Here is a 26,012-nt window from a genome sequence, read left to right as displayed (position 1 = left end):
AACTAGAAACCCGCAACTCCAGTCAGAATCCTAGATGTGATCTCTTGAGCCTTGTGTTTTGTTTTCTGAGCCTGGTCCTTTTGGTTCGGCGGGAAGAAAGGACATGGCCCTTTTCAGCTTGAAGATGGTTCCAGTTACTTTTGCTGCTCAAACACTGGAAGGGCTGCGCCCTGCCGCTGACCCAGAGATCACAGGGCCCGGGTGCTGCGGCTGGGAAGGAGCAAAGATAAATCCTATGAGCTGGGATGAGGGATTGCCCTTTAGCCGCCAGAAGCCCAGCAAAGAAGCCAGCACATCCCGCATGGCTCCCCAGGCTCGGGCCGGAACGTTGCGCTGCCGGAACGTTTGTACGCGAGCTTTCCGGAACCCGGAGCGCTTGGATGCTGCACGGCGGCTGGAGCCGGTTGCCAGGGCGACGCCTGCGAAGATGGCAGCTGCGTCTCCGTTGAATTTCGACGGCGGCAAAGCTGAGAGGTGAAGGCCACAGTCCTTGCGGCCTCTTTTCCTACAGATGTGAAGAGGGTGCCCCCGGGATCTGGCTCCTGACGTTCTTGAACAGCTAGGGAAACAGGCCCAAGCAGTGTGTCGCGCGTGTGTGTGTGTAGTGTGTGTGTGTCCCGCGGTCAGTGATGGAGCCTGGACTTGGACCCCCAGTTCGGGGCTCCCCACACACCTCACTCTCAGAGACGGGCTCCCTCCCTGGGTACTCGCTCTCCAACTCTTTCCCTCCTCTCCCAGCAATGAAGCCAGTTCGAAATGGCTGGATGCGCACTACGACCCCCTGGCCAACATCCACACCTTTTCCGCCTGCCTGGGTGAGTCTGGGGCTGCTGCCCCGGTTCTGGGGAGATGAGTTGTCAGATGACGGTTCTGTAGTGAAGCCGCTGGGCTGATGCCCTGGCTTATGGCTCTTTTGTGTTTTCCAGCGCTGGCAGATCTGCATGGGGACGGGGAGTACAAGGTACGGTATCACCGTCGCAGAAAGAGAATTGGGGGGGTAGCAGGGGGAAATACCAGAATTGACATGTCCCCATGGCCCCAAAGAAGCTCAGCATAATCTGGGTGGAATTCATGAGTACTCTGAAATAGCACATTTAGTGTTAATTTTTTAAAATTGATTTTAGAGAGGAAGGGGAAGGGAGAGAGAGAGAGAAACATCAATGATGAGAATCATTGATTGGCTGTTTCCTGCAGGCCTCACACTGGGGATTGAACCTGCAACCTAGGCATGTGCCCTTGACCTGAATCGAACCTGGGACCCTTCAGTCCGCAGGCTGATGCCCTATCCATTGAGCCACGCCAGCCAGGCTAGTGTTAAATTTTATCTTTATGCAGAAGGTGAAGAGGTCCCATAGAATTCATGATACAGAATGCAGAAAGTAAAGCAGAACAAGTGCTGCTGGGCATTTTGCTAAGACAAAGCCTCTTAGTTTTGTTAATTCTTTGCTGGAAGGGCAGGCACCTCCCTTGGCTGGATGTGAGGGGTTAGATACAGCCGTGGGCAAACTACTGCCCGTAGGCCGAATAAAACTTAAAAAAAAAAAAAGACCATACCCTTTTATGTAATGATGTTTACTTTGAATTTATATTAGTTCACACAAACACTCCATCCATGCTTTTGTTCTGGCCCTCCGGTCCAGTTTAAGAACCCATTGTGGCCCTCGAGTCAAAAAGTTTGCCCACCCCTGGTTAGAATCTGGAGGGGAAGTAGAAAGGAATTGAAGGGACTTTTATGTTTATCAAAAGGACATCGATTTTAAGATTAGCCATGAGCTGATAATGGTTGAAGCTGGGTGATGGGTTCATTATATGAGTCTGTCTACTTTTGTCTGTGACTGAAATTTTTCCATAATAAAAAGGTTGAAATTTAATTTTAAACATAAAAATAGCCCGTTGACCCATGAACCAAGTTGAGGCCTGCCTGGGTCGTGGGCTCGATCCCCAGTAGGGGGCATGCAGTAGGCAGCCAATTAATGATTCTCTCAATATGGATGTTTCTATCTCCCTCTCCCTTCTTCTCTGAAATAAATTTTAAAAATGTATATATATTTAAAAATAAATACATAAACATAAAGGTAAATAAAATGTAAACATAGAAATAAATAATTTTAAAGGCACAGGTTTTTATTTAGTTAGTTCTCACCCCAGAACTTTTTTTTTTTTTTTAGAGAGAGAGAGAAGGGAAGGGAGAGAGAAAGAGAAACATTGATTGGTTGCCTCCCGTACATGCCCCGATAGGATGGGAAGTTAACATATATTAAGTATCCATTTCTGGACTAGACCCTCTTTGAGGCATTTTCACATACTTAGATATTACTGATCCCCATCTTGTTAATGGGGAAATGGACTCAGAGAGGCTAAGTTTACTGAGTTTGTAGAAAGCGGCAGACCTGGGCCTGTCGGATTCTGTTATTTATTTGTTCCACTATTTAGCTCAACCTTTGTCCTGGGCAGTGAACCCACAATGGGCGCATTAGGTGGGCGGCTCAAGGATACATGGAAAGTGCGGTAGGATTTGTTGCCTTTTGACCCCAAATTCCTATATGTAATGCACTTAGCAATTCAACAAGCATACAGTGAACCCCTACTGTGTGCCAGCCATTGTGCAGACAGTAAACTCAGAAATGAATCAGTGTACAGTCTGGAGGAGATACAGACTGAACACCCAGTGTGTGCTTGGCATTGAGTTTACAGCAGTGAAGTGTGGAGAAATCTGATCCGCTAACAAATGTAAAATGTTAAATGCTTTGGCGTGATGCCTTTTTTAATGACTAGTTTGCTTACTGTTGATTCCCAACATCTAACCCAGTGCCTGGCACAAATTAGGTACTTGATAACTATTTGTGGGGAAATGATGGGTGCTACAATAGAACACATGGAAAGTATTGTGGGAGCACCAGGGAGAGGATAATGAAAGCTCTCTGGAGGCACCAGGAGGCAGTCACATGTGAACTGCCTTTTGAAGGGTGAAGGAAGTGTATGAAGAATGCACAGGAGAGAGGAGGGGAGAGCAACCCAGCACCCCAGGCAGAGGCGCAGAGGCTTGGAAGTTCACAGCGTACTTGGAAAGAGGAGTTTTGGAGTTAGAAGTTGAGGCCAATGTAAAATAGTAGTTAAGGCCACTGGCTTCGGATTCAGACAGACTAGGTTCCAGTTCCAGGTCTACCACATACGAGCTGTGTGAACATTTACATAATCGCGCTAAGCCACAGCCTTCTCATTTGTGACATGGGGCTAACAGTAACACCTACCTCATATGGTGTTGAGAAGATTAAATGGAATTCCTGGCGTGGCTCCTGGTGCACTGTACATGCTCGGAATCGAGACGTTCTGTGGCAGCCCCCATTCTGGCTGGAGCATAGCATGGGTGCGAAGGTGATGGTGAACAAATTGGGAGCTAGATCAGAGAGCCTTGAAGGCCTCGTCAGGAGAATGGGCTTGCATGGCAGCTGCAGTGGCATGGAGTATGGGTTGGAGGGTGAAAAATGAAGACTGGCCCTGTCTCGGTTGGAGCATCATCCTGTACACCAAAAGGTTGTGGGTTCAATTCCCAATCAGGGCACATACCCAGGTTGCAGGTTCGATTCCAGGTTGGGGCATGTGTGTGGGGGGATGGCCAATTGGTGTTTCTCTTTCACATCAATGTTTCTCTCTCTCATTCTCTTTTTCTCTCCCTTCCTCTCTAAACACATCCTCGGATGAGAATTAAAGAATAACAAAACAAAAAAACAGACTGAAGAGCTTGGTTTTGTTCCCTGCACCCACAGAGCACATTCTGCTCTGAGTGCTTGCTTCTGCTTCCTTAGCTGTGTTCCCATTTGGAAGTCAGGCGTCAGAAGCCCAGAGTTTCCAGTGCCCCACGGACCTCGGCCACCGTCCCAGTGTCTAGAATAGTGCCTGGCAGGGAGCAGGCCCTGAAATGTTTACTGAATGAATAATGCAAACGTGAGCTGCCACCTACTCCTCACTAGGACTCGCCATGTTCTGTAACTCATTATCCATTTGATTTTCACTACAAGTGTCATGAAGTTGATAGACCCATTTTGCTGGTGGGAAAACAGGCACAGGAAGTTTAAGCAACTTTCCCAAGGTCACAGAGCTTGCAAGCCTTATCACAGAGCATTTGCTGTTGGGTGGGAGTGAATGAATGATCACCAGCAAAAGGACTGAGCCCAAGAAGAGGGTCCGGGGCAAGGTCTTTAGGCCCTGAGCCTGGAGTAAGCTGCCTCTCTTTACAGCTGGTGGTGGGGGACCTTGGCCCGGGCGGGCAGCAGCCCCGCCTGAAGGTGCTCAAAGGACCCCGAGTACTGACTGAAAGCCCACTGCCTGAGCTACCGGCCGCTGCTGCCACCTTCCTCAAGGACCACCATGAGCCGCGAACACCAGCTCTGGCACTTGCTTCCGGCCCTTGCGTGTATGTGTATAAGAATCTTAGGCCCTACTTCAAGTTCAGCCTGCCCCAGTTGCCTGCAAACCCCCTAGAAGAAGATCTTTGGAACCAAGCCAAAGAGGTAAGTGATGTGGGGATGGGAACAAGAAGGCAAAGATGGCAGCCACTGGGGCATCCTCCTTCTCTGCCTGGCTCTGGAGTTCACAGGCTTTCCCTCCTTCCTATGCTGTTATAGGACCGGATCGACCCCGTGACCCTGAAGGAGATGCTGGAAGACATCCGGTGAGAGCCCACCTCCCCTTCCTCCACCTCCCACCCCGCCCTCCTCTCCGACTCTTTCATCCCAGAGCTCTTGGTCGAACCCCGGGGCTCTGTTCCTCAACTAAACCTGCCATGATTGCCCCTCTCTTCTCAGGGAGAAGGCAGAGGTGCCGTTGTCTGTACAGTCGCTCAGGTAAGGGCCCTCTGAGGGCCTGGGCTCCGGCAGCTCCAGGGGCAGTGAGTGCTGAGTGGCCGGTGGATCGCCAGGCCCAGGGCACGCGGCTGCATGTTCTCTCCAGGTTTCTGCAGCTGGAGCTGAGTGAAATGGAGGCATTCGTGAGCCAGCACAAGTCCAAGGCCATCAAACGTCAGGTAATGCCCCTTGTCGTCATTTCTCCATTAAAAATATGGTCATTGTTTAACATCAGTGGTCAATTCTACAACCAGACCTGACTAGTTTCATTTTGCAGTTTCCCTTCCAATCCTGCCTCATAGATATGGTCACAAAGCGGCAGGCCCTCTGCTTTTCCAGTCAAGTGACAGCTTTGGCTTGACTTATAGTTATATAACTTTATGGAGCTTTCATTGTCGTGAGGGTAAAGGTAATATGTTCTCATAAGAGAACATTTGGAAAAGAAAAGTATAAAGGAGAAATAGAAATGACTACAGTCTACCTGAGGTACTTGCTCTTCTTGTTTTGGTACATTTCCTTCATAAATACACTTTTCTATCCTGTTTCCCTTGAGTAACATGACATATTTTGAACATTAAATAATTTAAGAACTATGGTTTTAGTGGCCCTGGATTATTTAATTGATTTTTCATTATGTCATTCAGTGTTTATATAACTAGCCACCTGCAACTCATTGAACAAGAAATGTGTCCCTTTTATTCACTTCATAGTTTTTTTCTTAGTTATACTTTTAATTGCTTTATTGATGAACCCATTCACTGATGAACTCTATTGGCTCCTGGCCTGGGGGCTGACCCTGAGTCCAGGGACAGACTCCTAGAGCTGTTCTCTGCATTTTAAAAAAGCCTCATGGGAGCCATGAGGTCACTTGAGCCAAACATGTTGATCAACACAGCCCTCAGCCGTTGGCTAGTCTTAGACCAATTCTGTGAGAAGCATGTTCTCTCCTGCTAGTCAGCAGCTCAGATCCACAGCTGCCAATATCTTTGAGTCCTTCTAAAACCAGGAAGGGAATCGTTGCTCAAAAGATGCAGTTTTGGGGCAGAGGGCAAGCTTTCTAAGTGTGTCATGGGTACATGATTGGGAGCCACTAAGTTCCATACTTCTGTAACCTTTCTCCTTCCACTCAGCTTGTAATCTTAAAGATAATCACACAGCCCTAGCCGGTTTGGCTCAGTGGATAGAGCGTCGGCCTGAGGACTGAAGGGTCCCGGGTTCGATTCCGGTCAAGGGCACATGCCCCGGTTGTGGGCTTGATCCTTAGTAGGGGGCGTGCAGGAGATAGTCCATCAATGATTCCTTCTCATCATTAATGTTTCTATCTATCCTTCCCTCTCCCTTCCTCCCTGAAATCAATAAAAATATATGGGGGGGGGGGGGAAAGATAATCACAGTGAGCAGCTTTATTCAAAGAAACATTTGGTCCTGCTAAAATATTTCCATAGGAGAAATTCCTAAAAAGGGGTCATCCCCTTCTCTTTTGTTTTCTCTCCGATCACAATGACAAAGGAACATGTGCCCACTGTAGAAATTACAGATAAGCACACTGAGAAATTAAATAGCACCTGTGAGCTTGTTGTCCAGAGATAACCAGTCTTAGTATTTAAGGCTTTAGCCTTTCAGCATGTTTTTCTATTCATTTTTAAAAACTGAGATTATACTAATGTAACTTTTTACCTATTTTTTCTCTTAATACATTAGAAGTATTCTCCCTATCTTTGAATCTTCTTTTAAAATGTGATTTTTTAAATGACTGCATGGTTTAGGATCATATGGATAGTTCATAATTTACTTAGACCAGTGATGGCAAACCTTTTGAGCTCGGCGTGTCAGCATTTTGAAAAACTCTAACTTAACTCTGGTGCCGTGTCACATAAAGAAATTTTTTTATATTTGCAACCATAGTAAAACAAAGACTTATATTTTTGATATTTATATGCCATTTAACAAAGAAAAATCAACCAAAAAAATGAGTTCGCGTGTTACCTCTGACACACGTGTCATAGGTTCGCCATCACTGACTTAGACAACCTTCTTTTGTTAGAAAGTGAGGTTTGTTGCACTAAACACCTTTGTACATAAATCTTCTTTTGCCCCTCTATACTCTTCCTCCTGTTTTATCCTCTTTCTTCCCTCCTGTGGTTTCTTGGGGGTGAATGGGGAGAATGGTGTGTGGGGATCCGGACTGACCCGTGGAGCCCTTCTGCAGACAGTCATCACCACCATGACCACCTTAAAGAAGAACCTGGCCGACGAAGATGCTGTGTCATGCTTGGTGCTGGGCACTGAGAACAGGGAGCTCCTGGTGCTGGACCCAGAGGCCTTCACCACTTTGGCCACGGTCAGTGTGGGGCCTGAAACAGAACACCTGAGGCCCAGGCTGCATTCCCTCCCTCTGTCCCCCCACATCTCCCGCTCCCAGTTCTTGGTAATACATGAAAAATTATAAAATATAGATCAGCATAAAGAAAAAATATATAAAGAAATCCCACCACTACAGACATTTACCATTAAAGTTTCATCATATGTCTTTCCTGACATTTTCATACTTAGATATAGATATATAACTATATATATTTTTTTTTTTTACAAAAATGGCCTTGTGGTACAGGATCGTATAACTTGCTCTTTTCACGTAGCAGTAGCTCATCAGTGTCTTTCCACATCTATATAAAACCACATCCTCCTTTTCAAAGGCCTCGCAGTATCCATTTCATAGATTCACCACTTTTACTTACCCCGTCACCTATTGTGGGTTTAAGTTGTTTTCCAATAATAGTTTTCACTATTAACACCACTGCACTAGGCATTCCTGCCCAAATGTCTCTGCATGCTTGTCTAAATATTTCCTTAGGCTGCATTCCTAGAAGTGGCGTAGTTTAGTCAAAGGCTTGTGCTACATGTTGCTCAGTTTCCCTCCAGAAAAATTGTACGAGTTTAAACTGACCAGCTGGGTATGCGTGAGGAAGTTGGGATTTCAGATAAAGAGGAGTCGGTCCCTTCAAGGTAGGGAAGGACTGGGGCTCCAGAGAAATGGGATGTTTGAGCCTCTTCTTCGCAGATGAACCTACCCAGCGTCCCCGTCTTCCTGGAGGCTTCTGGCCAGTTCGATGTGGAGTTCCGGCTTGCCGCTGCCTGCCGCAATGGGAACATCTACATCCTGAGAAGGTAGCCACACGTGGTCTCGGGCTAGAGAGAACATCTCAGATACCTGGCAGTTTCTGAGGGGGCTTGGGGCTGGAATTGGGGAATGGAAAGAGCTGAGATGTGCACATAGGAGGCTGAACCAGGAGCCCAGGGGGTATCTGGAGGCTTGTGTGACGGGGGTTGGTGAAGTGAGAGACCAGCTGGGTGGCTGAAGCACATAAGCAATGCAGTCAGAAATTGGAAGAAATAAAAATAGTCTCTCATATGTGTTATATTGTTTTATAGGTATGAGACACTTTACAGTGGGTAGTTTGATATTCCTTACAACATTCATTTTTTTAATTGAGAGATGTTTTTGAGCACCTACTTAAGCATTGTATAAGGTATTGATGAACAAAATGAACACAGTTCCTACCCATATGGGAAGATAGATATTAAAGTCAACAAACCAAGATAATATTGCAAATTGGATACATGCAGTGGAGGGAAAATACAGGCTCAGTGGGAAGAAATAATGGGGTCAAGGTGGTCAGCAAATGCCTGTCTGTGGAAATGATGTGAAGGTGAGGAAGGGGCCAGTTTGTCACAAAGTGCAGGAGGAGTGTTGGCAGAGAGAACTAAGAACCTCAGGTGGGGAGACACTGGCATATGCTGCTCAAGCGAGGTGGGCACGGAGGAGGGTGGGCAGAAACGACGTGAAGACCAGGTTGGCTCATGCAGGACCCATTTGGATGTGGTCAAGATTTTGGGTTTTATCTGAAGCCTAGTGGAAAGCTGCTGTGGGATTTTACTCAGAAGAATGACATGATCCATTTACACATTTAAAAGATTACTCTGCTGCGTGGAGGGTAGATTGGCAGGAGGCCCAGGGACCGGTGGGAGGGCCTCAGCTGGGACATGACGTTGGCCCAGACTTGGTGATGAAGAAAATGGGCCATGGCCTGTGATTGGTAGGCAGGAACTACCCCTACTTTCTGGGTAAGAGAAATAGATTCAGCCCTAGCCGGTTTTGCTCAGTGGATAGAGTGTCAGCCTGTGGACTGAAGGGTCCCGGGTTCGATTCCAGTCAAGGGCACATGCCTGGGGTTGTGGGCTTAATCCCCAGTAGGGGGCGTGTGGAAGGCAGCCGATCAATGATTCTCTCTCATCATTGATGTTTCCATCTCTCCCTCTCCCTTCCTCTGTGAAATTAATAACAATATATTTTTTAAAAGAGAGAGAAAGAGATTCAGAGGTCAGGACATGGAAGCAGTGCAATTACACAACAACTCCGAGCTGTTCTGATAAATTACTAAAGTGCCTAAGTCCACTGGCACTACATCTGGCTCCACTCGCTGTAAACAGTCAACTGCCAGGTCATCACACAGATCCCTGTAGTGAAGGTGGGGGGGCGGCCAGGAAGGAGGACACACTTCATGTTCCTCAAGGTCACACAGCTATTGAGAGGTACAGGTGGGAAGAATACCACAGTCCTCTGCTTTGGGGCCAAGGTTCCTTCCAGGATAGTCTATGGGGCTTAGAAAGAGGAGGGTAAGCCAGGGGAGAGAGAGGGTTTCTCTGGGCTAGGAGAGTCTCTCTACTCCACAGAGACTCCAAGTGCCCCAAGTACTGCATCGAGCTGAGCGCCCAGCCTGTGGGGCTTGTCCGGGTCCACAAGGTCCTGGTGGTGGGCAGCAACCAAGACAGCCTGCATGGCTTCACCCACAAGGTATGGCCTCCGGGCAAGCACCCACCCCCACCCCTCCATGCATGTCTCCCAGGTCCCCTTCCCAGCAATTCTAGCCACCCCCTCTGTCCATTCTAACCCCTAAGACCCCTGAAGACACCTGGCTATTCCCTCCCAGGGTAAGAGGCTGTGGACGGTGCAGATGCCTGCAGCCATCCTGACCATGAACCTCCTGGAGCAGCATTCCCGGGGCCTGCAGGCCGTCATGGCCGGGCTAGCCAATGGAGAGGTCCGCATTTACCATGACAAGACCCTGCTCAATGTCATCCGCACCCCGGTGAGCCCTGACTCTTTGCCTCACTCCCACCTCGAGGGCAGCTTAGCTGCCTCCTGATTCCACTCTATCCACTGCCCTTGACTTTTAATGCATTTCAAAAACATTTGTTGAGCACTTCATATGCACAACTCATTGTATTGAGGGTATAAAACAATGCTAGACCCTTGCCTTCAGGGAGCTTAGTATCCAAGGTGACAGCCAGCGAAAGACAACTGATTCAAATAAAAGGCAGGCAGACACAAAGTGCTGAAAAAGCAGAGCGGGCTGAGTATCGGCGGTAGACAAATGGGGATGGAACTCAGGGATGAGAGGCACGCGTGCTCTTGGTTAGGGAAGCCAGGGAGTTTGATGAATTCGGAAAAGAGTTTTTCCAACACTAAGTTGTGAGTCATTAAATCAATTTAATGGGTCACAACCAGCAACATCAGATCCAGTGTATATCACAAGTGGAACTTGTGTGTGAATGTGTAAGGTGCCCTATGCCACAATAGAAGATTTGAGGGCAGGTGTTGTGGGTTGGGAGAAGGTAAAGAGTAAAGAGCTGACAGAAAAGGTGGGCTAGAGCCACGTGTGGAAGGGGACAGGGAGTACAAGAGCCGTGGGAGGTTTTCTGGAAGAGAGTCAACATGGTCACGTTGGTTTTGAGAGGCAGCAGAGGCAGCTGTGAAGGACACACGGGGAGAGAGACTGTCCTGGGAAGCCTGTTAGGAAGCTGACCCCACAAGCCCAGGGATGTTTAGTCTGGAACGATAGCCGTGGCAGAGAGGCTGGAGGGAGATGAGAACAGAGGAGCTATTTCAGAGGCAGCACTGCCCCAGGCCTCGCCTCCCATCTCACCTGTTATGGCATATCTGGGGGCCCCCAACCTTACCCCTCTCCCGCAGTCTTGCTCTTCTCTCCAAGATATTTTCCTAAATAAACTCGAGTGTCTGCACCGTAGGATGCAGTGACCAGCCTTTGCTTTGGCCGCTTCGGGCGGGAAGATAACACCCTCATCATGACGACGCGAGGTGAGGGGCGTCGGACCTGGCAAGGGGTTCGAGTTAGGAGTGAAGGGAACAGGCCAGCCCTGGGAAGGAGAGAAGGTGGATGGGAGGCACGGGAGGATGTGGGTGTGGAAAGCAAGGCTGGCAGATACGGCACAGCTCATCAGCGGTTTGACCTGGTGACCTCAGGGCCAGGCCCTGGGCTGGATTGTGTCTCCGGTTCACCCAGCATCCCCAGCGCCTGCCACACCAGGAACATCAAAATGCTCCACAAGTAACTGAAGTGAATGAAATAACCAATGGTAGGAGGGTGTTTAGACAGACGTCACCCCTTCCAGAAGCGCAGTCTCAGCAGCAAGGCAGACATGTACAGAGATGAGGCGGATGGTTTGGGGAAGAGAGATTGGAATGTAGTGTGACTGGGGAGGGAGCTCACGTCTGTTTCTGGCTGTCCACTTCCCTAGGTGGTGGCCTGATCATCAAGATCCTGAAGCGCACAGCAGTGTTTGTGGAGGGGGGAGGTGAGCTGGGCCCCCCACCAGCCCAGGCCACAAAACTCAGCGTGCCCCGAAAGACGCGGCTTTATGTGGACCAGACGCTGCGAGAGCGGGAGGCCGGCACCGGTGAGACTCAGGCCAGGCCCTTCCTCTTCCTCTGCTGCTCTGAATTCAAGCAGCCTCAGCCAGGGAGCTGTGGGTGTGGGCAGGGAGGCCAAGAGGCCAGAGGGGAGGCCGGAAAGGCCGTCAGAGCCGCTTCGAAAGGGCCTGGAACGCAAAGCTAAGATGTTTTTGTTTAAGTTAGTGGGAGCTGGGAAAGATGTGAAGCAGAAAAATGCAGTAACTCAACCAGCTCTGCCTTAACAAGGGATCTGGCTTGCAGTTTAAAGGTAAATTAGAGGATAAAGAAAATAACTAACAGACTATTGTAGCCTAGAGAACCCAAGAAAAGCGATTGGTATACTAAAGAAATAATTAGGAAGTTCTCAAAGGTGACCAAGTGTAAAATATTCAGAAATCAATAGCTTTTGTGTATACCAATAATAACCAGTTAGAAAATATGATGGAAAGTTTCCATCCACAATGGCAAGGAAATCTCTAGAAACAAACTGAAGAAGACGTACAAAATCCAATAAAGGAGATTATAAAACTGCTCTCATGAACATCAGAGGCCACATGAATGACGACATTTACCAAGTCTCCGGGTGGCAAGACCTAAGGTAAGGCTGTGGATTAATGAACAGCTTCCAGAAGTAGTCTAGAGACCTAGCGAAGTAACAGCACAGCCCCCTGGGATTGATTTTGAGGACCTGACCAACTGATTCTAACAGTAACGCTGAGAAGTTTGGAGACAGTGGGAATGAGGGGACTTAGCCGATCACTGAAGCTGTAGGAATTCACAGCTGTGATACCAATAGGGGAATTGATACCGATCAATGGCACATTTAGGAAGTCCAGAAACAGGCCCTTGTTTATGTGGAAAGTTAGTTTATGTTAAAGGTATTGTTTCAAATTAGTGGGGAAAGAAGACACTGTCCACAAAACGTAATTAGAACAACTTGCTTCTAGAAAAAAAATTTAGAACTCTACCTCATAGCAAACACAAGATTCCCGGTAAATTAAAAATAAAACTGTTAAAGTACGAAAGGAAAAGGAAAGATTACTAGATGGGATAACATAAAGACGTAAAACTTGTGAATGGCAAAAAAGCACCTCATAAAGTCAAGGACAGAGGGCAGACCAAGTGCTAAATCTGGAGAGACCACAGGAGTGCCGCACGGGTGGGCTCTGGAGCTGGCTTTGAGGACGAGTCATCGATCTTGACAAATGACTAGAGTGAGGGGTGCACCTGGGTGACTTGAGGGGTGGGATGCCGTGGCGGAGGAAGGGAAATGAGCTTGGTGTCTGCATCACTGAATTTGCAGCGTTGATGGTGCATCCAGGTGCAGTGGCCATTAGGCAGTTAGAAGCAGGAGGCTGCCCCAGGTGCTGAGCTGCTGGAGACGCCCTGTCAAGTGTGGACATGGGCCAGGCCCTGAGGTGGGCACCGAAGACCCAGCAGGCACGCATCCCTCACAGTTGTTCCTCTTTGGAGTGGTCACGGCCAGGGCCGGACATGGGTTGTCCACGGGAGAAAGACAGAGGAGAAGAGGACCAAGGACAAGACTCCAGGGAACACCAGTGCTTATGGTGGAATGGAAGCAGCCAGCAAAGGACCCTGAGATTGTGCGGGCAGCGAGGTGGTAGAACCAGGAAGAGGAAGCAGGAAATAGTCCAGCATCCAGTGTCATCAGAAGGCTGGACTGGTGGACCTTGGCCCTCCTTTTCCCCACCTCCCCAGCCTCTGCAGACCCTGCCCCCTGTACCTTCGTCTTGCACTCTCCCCGCCCCCTGCACCCGCCCCCGCCTCCCCTCCCCACCTCCAGCGTCAGCACTCTGTGTGTCTCCTCAGCCATGCACCGGACCTTCCAGACCGACCTCTACCTGCTGCGCCTCCGGGCCGCCCGTGCCTACGTGCAGGCCCTTGAGTCCAGCCTGAGCCCCGTGTCTGCGACAGCCCGGGAGCCACTCAAGCTACACGCTGTGGTGAGCACCCAGGTGTCGGGGGAAGTCGGCAGCCTCAGGGTGGGTGGGGGCCCTGCAGCCCCAGAGCCAATTCCAAGTCAACTAGGCCCCGAGCCCCTTCTCACCTTCCCACAGGCCCAGGGACCAGGTCCTCCTTTGTGAGAGCGTGCTCACCTTCTCTCTCCTGGGCTGCCTCTGCCCCGCGCTGGCCACACAGGGACACACCCTCCAGCTCCCTCATTCCAAGTTGTGCTCAGAAAAGCCCCAGACTTGGGGCAGGGCACACAACTCCTCGCCTTGGGATTTTTCTCCCAGGAGCCTGGAGGGACTCCTCCTGCCATGGTACCGGGAAGAAAGCTGTTCATTTCAGTAACTGCCTGAGGCTTGCACAGGCACCCACACACAGGTGGCCTTAAGGTCATCGGGGCTCCAACCAGCTCTCAGTAGGTCCCTGGGGGGTGCCATCTGTCCCAACTGGGCTTCTGACTTCTCTTTCCCTAAAGAAAGTGGATAGAGAGAGAGAGAGGAAGAAGCTACAGCGCAACCGAGGGTAAGAGGGAGGAAAATGAAACCATTTTGGCCGCTGCAGGATGAGAGGGGAGGTGGGCCAAGCTCTAGGAAGAGGGGCAGGGGCAGGGGCAGTGGTGAGGACTCGGGTAGCAGCTGGGACTTGTATCCCGAGGCCAGCTCTGCCTCTGACCCAACTTGCCGAGTGGCCTCTCAAACCTCTTCCCGGACCTGGGCCTTGGCTGATTCCTGTACCCACTGGAGCCGGCCTTCTGGGCATTTGGGAGGCAGGTGGACAGTGAGCTAGAACAGCTGGAGGAGGGTGACTTGAGGACACTGACGAGGAAGCAGGGCCGGGGCACACCGTGTCCCACGCCCAAGGCCGCTAGGTCTACCCACTCCACCCTCTCCACAGGTTCAAGGCCTGGGCCCCACCTTTAAGCTCACACTGCACCTGCAGAACACCTCGACAGCCCGGCCCATCCTGGGGCTGCTGATCTGCTTCCTGTACAACGAGGCACTCTATGCCCTGCCCAGGGCCTTCTTCAAGGTACTTGACAGCCTCCTGAGACATGGAAAGGTGGGAGCGGGGGGCTGATTAAATGCCCACAGAGCCTCCACCCGGTCGGAGGCGAGGGCTGGCAGGGGCTGCAGCCACAGGTTAGGCTAGGGCACAACAGGGCCTCCGGGGAGAGCACCCAAGACCTGCCTCAGCTGCCCCACTCCCAGCCTGCGGGAGTCTCAGAGCCACGCAGCCGGTGCTGGAGAACAGCCATGCCAGGCCCTCCTGTGCCTCTCCCAGAAGCCTGTCGGTCCTGCAGCAGCTCTGGGAGCCTGTCTGCCTCAAGGAGAATCTTCCGGAGTGAAGGTCCTGGTTTTCCCCTGGCATGAGGGCTGATTTCCTAACGTCTCTGTCCCCAAACTTAGGTTCCCTTGTTGGTGCCAGGGCTCAGCTACCCCCTGGAGACCTTTGTGGAGAGCCTCAGTGACAAGGGCATCTCAGACATTATCAAGGTAGGTGGCCGTTGGTACTGCGTGGGGAGGACAGCGGGAGTGCGTGTGGACAAGGTCCCTAGGTGGCTGCCGGCTGGGGCTGGGTACCTGCACCGTGGCCTGTCATTAGGGCCAGTGCAGACCAGGCCAGGCTTGGCCGAGCAGGGAGGAAGGGCTCCAGGGGGCAGGACCCTTCTGCCATGAGCACCTCCTCCACAGGTGCTAGTGCTTCGGGAAGGCCAGAGCACACCCCTGCTGAGTGCCCACATCAACATGCCTGTGAGCGAGGGGCTGGCAGCTGCCTGACCCCGGGACTGGAATTAAAGCCCTGCGGAATGGGACCAGGAAGATCCAGCCCCTTTCACTGACTGGGCAGAGGCAGTGGCCAGCCTGCTCCCCGCGCAGCAGGTACTGGGCCACAGCGTCCCTCTCCCCTCCTAAGCTCCCCGTGCTCGCCATCCGACCGCGGGTGACCTACAGCAGCAGGTCAGTGACAACCCAGGAGGTTCAGCGCCTTTCCTCTCAGGAAGGTGCAGGCGCCGGCTCACTGGGCTCCGGCTGCTCCCCTGTCCTCCCCACTTTCCTCCAGAAACCACACCCGAGCCCAGAGGAACTGCTCTGACGCAGTCCAGGTGAGATGAGGGGCACGGCCCACCTTCTCCTTTGCCGCTCCCCTTGGGCACAGCACCCATTGCTGCTGCTGGCCCAGCCAGAGGTGGCTGGGGCCTGGCCTGGGACAGTCAGAGGCTTTACTGGGTGAGACTGAACCCCCTGTTGCTCCCTGGGGTTCCAGAGGCTTAGCTGCGGCCAGTTCAGTTTGAAGCAAAACACATGCTCTGACCTCCCCTCGTGAGCTGGGCAGGAGCCCCTTCTTTCTATTCGGGGGCCCTGAGTATAGCTGCCTCCCCACAGGGGGCTTTTCTGAAATCTTGGGCTCAGTCAGGTCTCAGGCCCGTGAGGCTCCATGCAGAGGGCGTGGGGTGAAGACCGCACAGGCACTGCTGACAGGATGCTTGGGTCCAGAATGTACACCCAGGAGAGCAAGGCTCAGGTAGACGGAGCAGAGAGGGTGCTGGGGGGCACAGAGGGGCATTTCTGGGGCTCTGGGGAGGTGGCACAGGAGGCAGAAGCCCAGAATTGCCGATCAAGTTGCGCTTCAATGCCCGGGAGCCCAGAGCAGCATGTGAGTGGAAAGTTCACCGGGCAGTGGCCATAGTGAGGGAATTCGCTGGAAAGGCATGGACCAGAGGCTCGAGTGAGTCAGAAGGCTGAACAAAGGCACATGTTCAGCCCACAAGAACCAGAGACCCACAGTCCCGGCCCTCGGCGCCTCACAGCCCTGGCCAGTCTGCCTGGCCACCTCTCGGCATTCTGGGGGGCCACTCCTGAGACAGGAGCCCCACTCCCAAGCCAGGGGCCCCACTCCCGGAGGACCTACATCTTCCCCTCTCTGAGCAGAAGCAGCCCGATGTGTGTCGACAGCTCAGGGTTGTAACCCAATCCCTGGGGACCTTAGTTTTGCCTTGTGTAAATGAGGCAGTTTGACCGGATTCCGCTCTAAAATCTTATGAGCTCGGCAGCCCCTCTAGAGGAAGTGAGTCGGCTCCAGAAAAGGGGATACTTGACAGGAATAACTGCAGAGACTTTGCCCTGAGGCCAAGGGCCCCAAGCTGACGGCCACTGCCAGGCAACAGCCTCTGTGCCCAAGACACAGTGAGGGACTGGGGTGACAGCCACAGCCACCCCCTCTCCCCAGGAATGCATTCTGGGGCCAGGTTAACCAGTTAACTGCCACGATATTTTGAATTTAATTAAGAAAGGTCCACCGCTTGCGTCTATAGACGCTATGGCATACAAATAAGACAAGCAAGGGGTCTAGACAAAAAAGAGCCCATCCCCCTCTCTGTACAGTCCACACTCGCAGACATGGACCAATTGGGAGAGGACAGTGAAGGGTTCTGGATCGAAGCAACTGATGCGCAGGGGGAACACACAGGAGGTTTCACCTGGAAATGGACAGACAGGGAGTGGGCGTTGGGGCACAGCAGGGTCACTGTCAGAGGCTTAGCTTAACCTGAAGAGCTTTCTCAGGGAGCTTATCCGACAAGGAAGCGCCTGCCCTAGAAGGTGTAGCCCCTTGTCACTGGCGCTGTGTCCTCCGGGCTGGGCTACCACTGCTCAGGTGGCTGTGTTGAACCAGATGACCTTACAGTCCCTTTCACCCCAGTGAAGTGATGAACTGTGTGAACTCGGAACAAAAAGGTCTGCTCTGGGTTCTCATAGCTATTCATGATGAAAGCGGAGAAACTGCTCCTAGGCCCAGCAACCAACGTGAGTTTATATGATGGACTACCATGTGCTGTTACTGAAAACACATGAACTGCGGTGATGTGTAAATGAAGCAAGAAGCAGTGCGGGACCCATGGCCTCACTAGTCAGGACTCCGGGAAATTGTGTACATTAAGGAGGAGAGTTGGTGCCTGTAAAAAGAATATTTATCTAAAAACACGAACCTACTTAGTACTATGGAATTAGACCGTAAGAAGAGCGTCTCCCCACCCCAGCTCTGCTCCCCTGCTAGTCACTTGCAGGTATCTTAGCTATTTATTTTGTAACATGCTTACACTGGTCTTGCTCGATTTGTCAATCTCAGACACTATCTGTCAGCTCCCTTTCCTAACAGATGAGGGACACCATTCCTTCCTTGTCTTTCCAGTTTGTAGGTGAATCAATATTCAGTTTGGGTTACAATTTATATTGTGATGTGAAAATTATTCACTGTGAACCAAGAATTGGGCTATAATTAAATTACCTTTTGAGTACTGGTACCTTTTGTTTTTCATGGAATTAATAATTACCCAGTTTTTTTCCTTTGCTTAGTTTTCTGTGCTAATTCTCCCCCTGCTGGGGCTGACCGTTCCTTTTTACTGGACACTTGCCTCCATCTGGGGGCAGCGGGCTGGAGGGCTCCAGAGCTGCTGCAGAGCACGTCTCCCGGTTCCCTTTGCCGTGTCCTGGGCCAGCACCCAATCCCTGGGACCCGAGTCTTCCTCCTCCATCATCTGTACCCTCATCTGGTGAAGCATATCCACAGCTACTTTCTTTTTTTAAAATATATTTTATTGATTTTTTACAGAGAGGAAGGGAGAGAGATAGTTAGAAACATCGATGAAAGAGAAACATCGATCAGCCGCCTCCTGCACACCTCCTGCAGGGGATGTGCCCGCAACCCAGGTACATGCCCTTGACCGGAATCGAACCTGGGACCTTTCAGTCCGCAGGCCAACGCTCTATCCACTGAGCCAAACCGGTTTCGGCATGAAATTTTCTCTTTTTAAAAAAATATCTTTTTATTGATTTTGGAGAGGGAGAAATCGAAATATCAATGATGAGAGAGAATCATTGATTTGCTGCCTCCTGCCCCACCCCCACCCCTCAGGGATTGAGCCCCCAACCTGGGCATGTGCCCTGACTGGGAATTGAACCGTGACTTCCTGGTTCATAGGTCAATACTCAACCACTGAGCCACGCCAGCCAGGCTGAAATTTTCTTTATTGAATTCATACGTATATGTGATAGTTTGGGTCGTAAAATTTGACGTTGAGAATCCTTTCCATGCAAGAACATCATTTCTAGGCAGTGCTCCCATTACTTTTTATTTTGTAACGCTGTTGAGAAGTCCCATGCTCCGTTTGCTCCTGGCCTCCTCTCTCTGAGGCTCTGAAATGTCAGGACACACCTTACCCTGTGTCATTATTTGTTGTGCTGTGGGTAGAGATGTGCATCCTTCAGTTCTAGAAAATTCCCTCCCATTTTCTCTGTTCTCTCTCGAACTCTGATGAGGCCAGGCATCTGTTAAATCCAGAGAGAACAGGATTGATCCTCTGATTTTCTTCTCTCTTCTCTGATTGTCTTTTTATTGTTTTTGAGAGATTTTTATCTTCCAGCTCTTCACTGAAATTATTTTTAAAATGCTATTATTTTCTCAACTCTTTTTGTCCTCTGTTCAATCTTTGATCGTGGTGTCTTTTCAAGGAGCTCAACACCACCATCAGTCAACTGGATATAACCAACATCTCTAGACTGCTTCCACTGAGCAGAATACACATTTTCCTGAAGTACATGGACATTCACTGAGAGAGACCACATTCTGAGCCACAGAAAACACATTCACAAACTTAAAATAATGAAATCATACAATGTCTGCTATCAGATCAAATGGAATTAACTGGAAAATTCAATTTCATGCAGATGTTGATTTCCCCAAAACTGATCTATAGATTCAGTGGGTTCCATTCACAATCTCAAAGAGGTTTGTACTGTTGGAACTTGATAAGCTGATTCTAAAATCTACATGAAGCACAAGGACCAAGAATAGATCATAGGGGATCATACACAGTGGGGCAAAATAGAAAAATAAATTGTGGTATATTCAAAGGGTCACCATACAGCAAGGAGAAGGAATGCCCTACAGCTGCACTCATTTAGACAAATCTCAGAAACAATGAGTGAAAAAGCAAGTCACAGAAGAATAAACATGGTACAGTTCCATTTATATAAAATTCAAAACACGCAAAACCAATACAAATGTAATAAAATTACAAAGCAAAGCCAGAGAGTGATTAAGACAGTAGTGTGTCCTCTACCAGGGAGGGGCACCATAGGGACGTCAAAGGAAATGGTATCCATTTCTTAAGTTGGGTGGGAGGGTGTTGTTTCTCTTTATAAATATTTTCTTGCATCTCCTTTTTAACTAAAAAAACCTCACACACACACACACACACACAAGATACTCTGGAGGAGGGGTAAACAGAGGAGGGAACAGGGGGTTTGCAGTGCCCATGTCACCGGAGAGCACCCTCGCAAGCAGCATCTGTAGACGTTCACTTCACCCCATTTTTGGTCCGGCCTCATCCCTATTCTCTCCGTGCCCCTGAGACATAAAGCTTCTCAAACAGCCCCTCTCCCACCCCGGAAGGGTGGCTGCTTGATTGTCGGGGGTGGGGTGGGCACTGGGGGCGAGGCATCCCAGCTGCCCCTCACAGACTGGGTCAGCCCTCCTGTGTCAGCCCCAGGCCTCGCCTTCCACGTGCTCATGGAATTCCTGAGCATCTGCAGGTCCTGGGAGGCAACTTGGCTGCCTCTCGGCCCCTCCCTCTGGGAACACAATTTCATTCTCTACTTCTCTGCCAAGAGAGTAAATGAACCTCCACTCACTTCCATCTTTTAAAACTCCAGGCTCTCTGGTCTACTGCTGTCTCCTTCCTATTTTCTTTCTCCTTGTAAACATATATTTTTTCTTTACTATCACTTCAGATTTGAAGAGGAAAGAGGTACATTGATGTGCTTAAAACCTGTCACATTTAATTAGTTACTAGATTTAAATGAAAAGGTTTAGTAAGTAGCTCCTGAACAGTCCCAAGAGGAGTGTAGCCCTGTCAGCACGACCTGTCACAGATGCTTGAAGGAGAAAGCACAAAGATCTGGGTTCAAATTCTGACTCCTCCATTTACTACCCCATGAACTTATCACATCAACTCTCAGAGCCTTAAGTTTTCTACCCACATAATTGCTGTTCAGTGGATCAGGTTAGCTAGAGAGAGGTTCAATGAAATTGCTGATGTGGGAATACTAACTCTAAAGCAATGAACCTGGGAAAATATTTTAAATGTGCCCTGGCCAGTTTGGCTCAGTGGACAGAGCATCAGCCTGCGGACTGAAGGGTCCTGGGTTTGATCCTGGCCAAGGGCTCATACCTCAAGTTGCAGGCTCCTCCCTGGCCTGGGCCCTAGTTGGGGCGCGTGCAGGAGGCAACCGATCGATATGTCTCTCTCACATTGATGTTTCTCTCTCTGTCTCCCACTCTAAAAATCAATGGGAAAATATTCTTGGGTGAGGAAGAAAAACAGAATTTTAGATGCTCATGCCCTGGATCAATACATGCCACCTTGGCCACTGGTGCTCCCACCCCATCCCACCACGGCCACAGAGGCAGAGCCCTGGCTCCTCAGGTGTTCAGTGGTTCCCAGACGTGATCAGAGGAACCTGAAACAGCAGCCGGGCAACAGTGCGGGACCAGAAACCCACAAAGCTGGAGGGAATCCAAGAACCAAGTGGGTGCTTTATTAATCTGGCAAAGGGGCAGCTAGGTTGGCCAAGCAGTCCCTTGCCAGACCCTCCATTGCACTCGGGGGCCACTGATAGAGGCAGACTCACAGGGCCCACGCCCTGGAGACTGAGTCCAAGCTGGGCAGGGGCAAGGCCAAGGATGGGGCTGGAGTTGCTGAAAGCAGACATTTAGTACCAACCTGCCTCTCCTCCTGAGGCCGGGGGTGGGTCTGAAATGAATTATGAGCCCCTTCACCCCTCCTCCCTCCCTGTACAGCTCTGGCTCTTCCTGGAGTCAGGAAGCCACCAGTCCCACATCAGCTGTGGTCTGGAAGGTGATCCCGTCCCCAGGCAACGGGGAGGCCAGAAAGGGCCAGAGCCAGACAAGGACCCAGCGGGGCCCCAGGGCTGCCTGCAGGTTGTGGCAGGGGCCCAGGTCATAAAGGTGCTGGCCCCGCGCCCATTCCCAGGTGGTCTGGCCCCGAAGCAGCAGCATCCCATGGAAGAGCAGCCCAGCCCCGCAGAACAGGGCACCCGCCACGCACGTGTCCGTCACGAAGGCCAGCGCGAACTGCGCCAGAGACACTCTGCCTGCAAGGAGAGAGCAGACAGGATCAGGGGGCAGCAGCAGGCCCAGTCCCCCAAAGCCCAGCTCCTGCCCTCCAGCCACCCCCTACCTCCACCATGAAGCAGAGTTCATTCCTCCCCCAGCAAACAGTGAGTCTGTTCCCTGGCCGGCCCCTGCTGGGTGATGGGAACACCAGTGACCCGGGCAGACACAGTCCTCTACCTTAGGTATGACTCATTCATGCATCCCAAATGTTTGAGCACTTCCCATGTGCTGGACATGGTGCCAGGCACCGCAAATATCAGAATGAACCTCTGACCTCAGGGAGCTCACAGACATTCATGAGGTCCCTTCTCAGTTACTTAATTACAGCTGTACAGTGTGCTACACTGGAAAAGTAGAGCGTGTCTCTGTGGAGGCCTCCCAGGCTTCATCCTGGCCCACAGTCGGTCACAAGTATCTGCTGCACTAAGAACTACAGGACAAGGGTACAGAGGGGACTGTGGGTATAGAGGTCAGGAGGAAGGCAGGGGAGAGAAAGCCCAGAGCATTTGGGGCAGCGGGCGGGGGGGACATAGAGTATAAAAGACCAGTGGGGCTTTTATCTTGGGTGGTGACAGAAGAAAGAGGAATAAATGTCACCCAGAACTTGGCCTCTCAATCAACCTCCTGATCCAAGTCTTCCCCTGCCTGTAACTTTCACTGGCTCCCCACTGCCCAGGCAAGTGAGGGCCATCTCTTCACACCAGCATTCAAGGCCTCCACCATCCAGTCCTAACCTCCTGTCCTGGCCTTAATTCTCACAATTCCCATCCAATGGCCTTTGCTGCTCCCTGCCCAACATCCAAGGCCTCGATTAGAATGGTCCCCTTTAGAATACTCCCCCAGTGACCTCCCCAGTCTTTCCTCCTCGGCCAACACCTCCTAGAATCCTTCCCTAATTCTCCCAGGCAGATCTCTGTACCTGTATTCAAGCATTGTATTTTACCATATCCAGTTGAATACCAGGCTGTCCTCACCACCAACCCCAATAAATGATACTGGGACTGGGTCCCCAGGGCATTGCTAGGGACTGGCCAAAGCCCCATCTCCCACCAGAATGGCCCACTACTAGGCCCTCTGCCTCTCTGTGGAGGCTTCCCTGGCTCCCACCTGTGAGCAGCATGAGCCAGGGCAGCAGGAGGAGGGCAGCGGTGTGGAGAGGCGTGTGGGCTTGCAGCAGAGCTGCCAGGGCAGGGCCCAGCAGCACAGAGACGTGGAGCAGGACGCCCGCGCCATGAAGCAGCAGGCACAGGAAGGGCCGGTAGTTGTGAAAGCCCACGCAGCGGCCCAGCAGGCGGCAATGGTGATCCCGACGCAGGATGCAGACGCGGCAGGCAGAGCAATGTCCGCTGCGTGGCGGCACCTGGCTCTGGCACTGGTAGCAGTAACTGCAAGGAAGAACTACAGGGTCAGTTCCCCCAGCAGCTCTGGGTGCCCCGTCTCATGCCTGTGAGCCCGTCCTGGGAAAGCAGAGGTTGCCCTTGCTAAGCCTCAGGTTATCCATAGGTAAATGCAGGCTGAACACCACTTCCCAGCCCTCCCAGTTCTAGCACTGCAGGTCTGAGGTCACTTCCAGGTCTGACATCTTTAGTCCTGAGGCCTTTCTCTGGTTTTAACATCCAGGAGCAAACTTCTGCCTTCCTCCACAGTCACCAACCACTTGGCCCAAGTCACCATGAACTCTCACCTGGATTATGGCAACAACCTCTTGACTAGTTTTCCTGACTCCACCTTTGCCCCCTCCTAGAGTAGTCTCACCCCAGCACTGATCCTTAAAAATCTAAGTCATGCCCTAGCTGTTTTTGCTCAAGTGGTTAGAGCATCAGCCTGCAGATTGAAGGATCTTGGGGTTCGATTCCAGTCAAGGGCACATACCTCTGTTGTAGGCTCAATCCCCAATCCCGGTAGGGTACGTGCAGGAGGCAACAGGTTGATGTGTCTCTCCCACATTGACGTTTCCCTCTCTGTCTCTCCCTCTCCCTTCCACTCTCTAAAAAGTCAATGGGGGGGGGGGGATCCTTGGATGAAGATTAACAACAACAAAATCTAAGTCATGTCCCTCCTCTACTCAAAACTTTCCAATAGCACCCTGGCCAGTGTGGCTCAGTTGGTTGGAGCATCGTCCCACGCATGGAAGGGTCTTGAGTTCCATTCCCAGTCAGGGAACATACCCAGGTTGTGGTTTTGATTCCCAGTCAGGCATATATGGTAGGCAACTGATTGATGTTTCTCTCTCACATCAATGTTTCTCTCTCTCTTGTCCTCTCTAGCCTGTCTCTCTAAAATCAATTTTTTAAAAATATATTTTATTGATTTTTTACAGAGAGGAAGGGAGAGGGATAGAGAGTTAGAAACATCGATGAGGGAGAAACACCGATCAGCCCGCAACCAAGGTACATGCCCTTGACTGGAATCGAACCTGGGACCCTTCAGTCCACAGGCTGACGCTCTGTCCACTGAGCCAAACCAGCTAGGGCTCTCTAAAATCAATTAAACACACACACACACACACACACACACACACACACACATATCATCAGGTGAGGATTAAAAATAAATCTTAAAAAACAACAACCCTGCAATGGCTCTCCGTCTCACTTCTAGTAAAAAGCAAAGCCTTCAATGTCCTACTAGGTCTTTACATGTCTAACCTCTCTCCTCCCCTTCTCTCACTCCACGTTGGCCACACTGGTCTTCTTGCTGTTCCTGGAACATGCTAAGCACATAACTGCCTCAGAGCCTTTATGTTGTCTGTTCCCTCTGCCTGGAACACTCTTCCCCCAGATTCCCACATGGCTAACTCCCCCACCTTCTTCAAGTCTTTGCTTAAATGCCACCTTCTTGATGAGGCTTACCTTGTCCACCCTATTTAAAACTGCAACTTGCACCCCTTCTACCCTGCTCTACATTTTGTTTCCATACCACCATCTTCTAACATTCTATATAATTTATTATGCCTATAGTTTACCTGGCACATAGTAGGTGCTCGGTAAAATTTGTAAGTGAATAAGTAATACTCCTAGCTCTCCCATCCAGGTTCTAAATGAGGTCTCTGGTTCTAACAAGCGGACCCTAAAGAATCTGGTTCTAACATCTTCAGGTCCCAAGGCCCCGCCCCCTGTCCAAGGTTCCCGCTACACCGCCGAATCCCGTGCCCCACTCACGCCCAGCCCTGGCCTAGGCCGTGGCCGGCCAGCATCACGCCCCGGATGCTGGGATCCGAACACAGGAAGAGCCCCACGTTGCCCAGCAGGTTAAGCAGCTGGAAGGCGGCCAGCGCCAGCTGGCAGGCCCGGGCCAGGGGTCCCAGCGGGGGCGGCCCAGGACCCAGCACAAGCACGTAGGCCAGCTCCAGACCCACCGCCGTCGCCCACAGCGCGGTGAGCACGAGGGGCAGCCGCGTGGGCGGCCCGTCCGCGCTCCCCACCGCCCTGGGCTGCCCCATGGCCTGGACCCACCCGCTGTAGGGTCCCGAGTACCCCGCCGCTTCCGTATTGGGGCGGGGATAGTGTCAGACGGAAGTCTACCCCGACCAATGGAAGCTCTGAGGGGCGTGGCTGTGAGTTTAGAGTCACGTGGAGTCGCCAGCGGATGCGAAGATGTGATTGGACGGCCAAGTGAGCCAAGAAGATGCTTGGAATCCCGTTGGCGCTGGAACTAGGGCGGGGCAGCGGCGTTAGCGCCGCCCACCCACGGAGGCCCCGCGCCGCCCGCTGAAGCCCGGCTCGCTGGGCTGGCTCTCCAGGGTGCCTGCAGGATTGAGTTGCACCCTTGGTGGCGTCGGGGTTTCCCGGCTCAGCACATTCCCCATGACCCCCCAGCCTCCCCGATATTAATAGCCCTGCATCGGCCCATCCAGCTGGCCTGGAGCCCCTCCCCGTGCTCGAGTCTCTCCCTTAGTCACCCCAGGAAACGTTCAAAACATCTCTGCGCCTTGGTGTTCCTGACTGTGAAATGGGGATAGGGCTCCCGGTTTCCCACCAGCGCCGCGCAGGAAGAGGGTCAGGAGGAGGCCCGAAGCGCAGCGTCTACAGCGGTCTGCAGCCACTATTATTATTGTCATCCCCGTTGTGCACGAGGAAACTGAGAGGGCCCGTGGCTTTCCCAAGCTCACACAGCGCCCTAGCGGCAGAGCTGGAACGCGAACCCTGGATCTCCGTCAGGGGATCCGAGCCAATGCCCCCAAATTCTGCAGTCCCCAGGCCCCGTGCACCTTCTGGCCCGGTCCCGACCCCAGCGCCCTCGCCCCCATT

General features: G+C 51.4%; 2 protein-coding genes across 4 annotated transcripts; one reads left to right on the top strand and one right to left on the bottom strand.

The window, feature by feature from the left end:
* The first annotated feature begins 373 nt into the window (after positions 1-373).
* On the top strand, positions 374-17,869 carry BBS1 (Bardet-Biedl syndrome 1). Of its 2 annotated transcripts, none has more exons than XM_059709988.1 (17): positions 374-474; positions 739-815; positions 927-961; positions 4,239-4,511; positions 4,626-4,672; positions 4,806-4,844; positions 4,951-5,023; positions 7,054-7,185; positions 7,906-8,012; positions 9,579-9,699; positions 9,836-9,994; positions 10,935-11,004; positions 11,445-11,603; positions 13,429-13,562; positions 14,464-14,598; positions 14,976-15,062; positions 15,261-17,869. In XM_059709988.1, the coding sequence occupies exons 1-17, from the start codon at positions 428-430 to the stop codon at positions 15,345-15,347; spliced, it is 1,782 nt and encodes a 593-aa protein (XP_059565971.1). In that variant the 5' UTR covers positions 374-427; the 3' UTR covers positions 15,348-17,869. The 2 variants fall into 2 exon arrangements, with proteins under 2 accessions (XP_059565971.1, XP_059565970.1); XM_059709987.1 differs by having other exon boundaries at positions 9,558-9,699.
* Positions 17,870-18,576: 707 nt separating this feature from the next.
* Positions 18,577-25,275, bottom strand: ZDHHC24 (zinc finger DHHC-type containing 24). Of its 2 annotated transcripts, none has more exons than XM_059709991.1 (3): positions 24,924-25,275; positions 22,870-23,147; positions 18,577-18,893 (listed from the first exon to the last, which is right to left on the bottom strand). In XM_059709991.1, the coding sequence occupies exons 1-3, from the start codon at positions 25,202-25,204 to the stop codon at positions 18,697-18,699; spliced, it is 756 nt and encodes a 251-aa protein (XP_059565974.1). In that variant the 5' UTR covers positions 25,205-25,275; the 3' UTR covers positions 18,577-18,696. The 2 variants fall into 2 exon arrangements, with proteins under 2 accessions (XP_059565974.1, XP_059565973.1); XM_059709990.1 differs by lacking the exon at positions 18,577-18,893 and adding an exon at positions 18,975-21,740.
* Between the last annotated feature and the right edge of the window lie 737 nt (positions 25,276-26,012).

Source organism: Myotis daubentonii, chromosome 9 (genome assembly GCF_963259705.1).
Source record: "Myotis daubentonii chromosome 9, mMyoDau2.1, whole genome shotgun sequence".
In the NCBI taxonomy this organism is placed as follows: domain Eukaryota; kingdom Metazoa; phylum Chordata; class Mammalia; order Chiroptera; family Vespertilionidae; genus Myotis; species Myotis daubentonii.
The sequence above is the reverse complement of the archived record's forward strand: the minus strand, read 5'-3'. Positions and strand labels throughout refer to the sequence as shown.

Bases quoted from the DNA above. Each gene is read 5' to 3' on its own strand.
- BBS1 (XM_059709987.1), top strand. From the start codon at position 428: ATGGCAGCTGCGTCTCCGTTGAATTTCGACGGCGGCAAAGCTGAGAG. The intron at 4,845-4,950 runs GTAAGGGCCCTC...TGTTCTCTCCAG, and splicing joins TTGTCTGTACAGTCGCTCAG to GTTTCTGCAGCTGGAGCTGA. The intron at 15,063-15,260 runs GTAGGTGGCCGT...CCTCCTCCACAG, and splicing joins GCATCTCAGACATTATCAAG to GTGCTAGTGCTTCGGGAAGG.
- ZDHHC24 (XM_059709990.1), bottom strand. From the start codon at position 25,204: ATGGGGCAGCCCAGGGCGGTGGGGAGCGCGGACGGGCCGCCCACGCGG. The intron at 23,148-24,923 runs GTGAGTGGGGCA...TCTTCCTTGCAG, and splicing joins GGCCTAGGCCAGGGCTGGGC to TTACTGCTACCAGTGCCAGA. The intron at 21,741-22,869 runs GTGGGAGCCAGG...CTCTCCTTGCAG, and splicing joins CTGGCTCATGCTGCTCACAG to GCAGAGTGTCTCTGGCGCAG.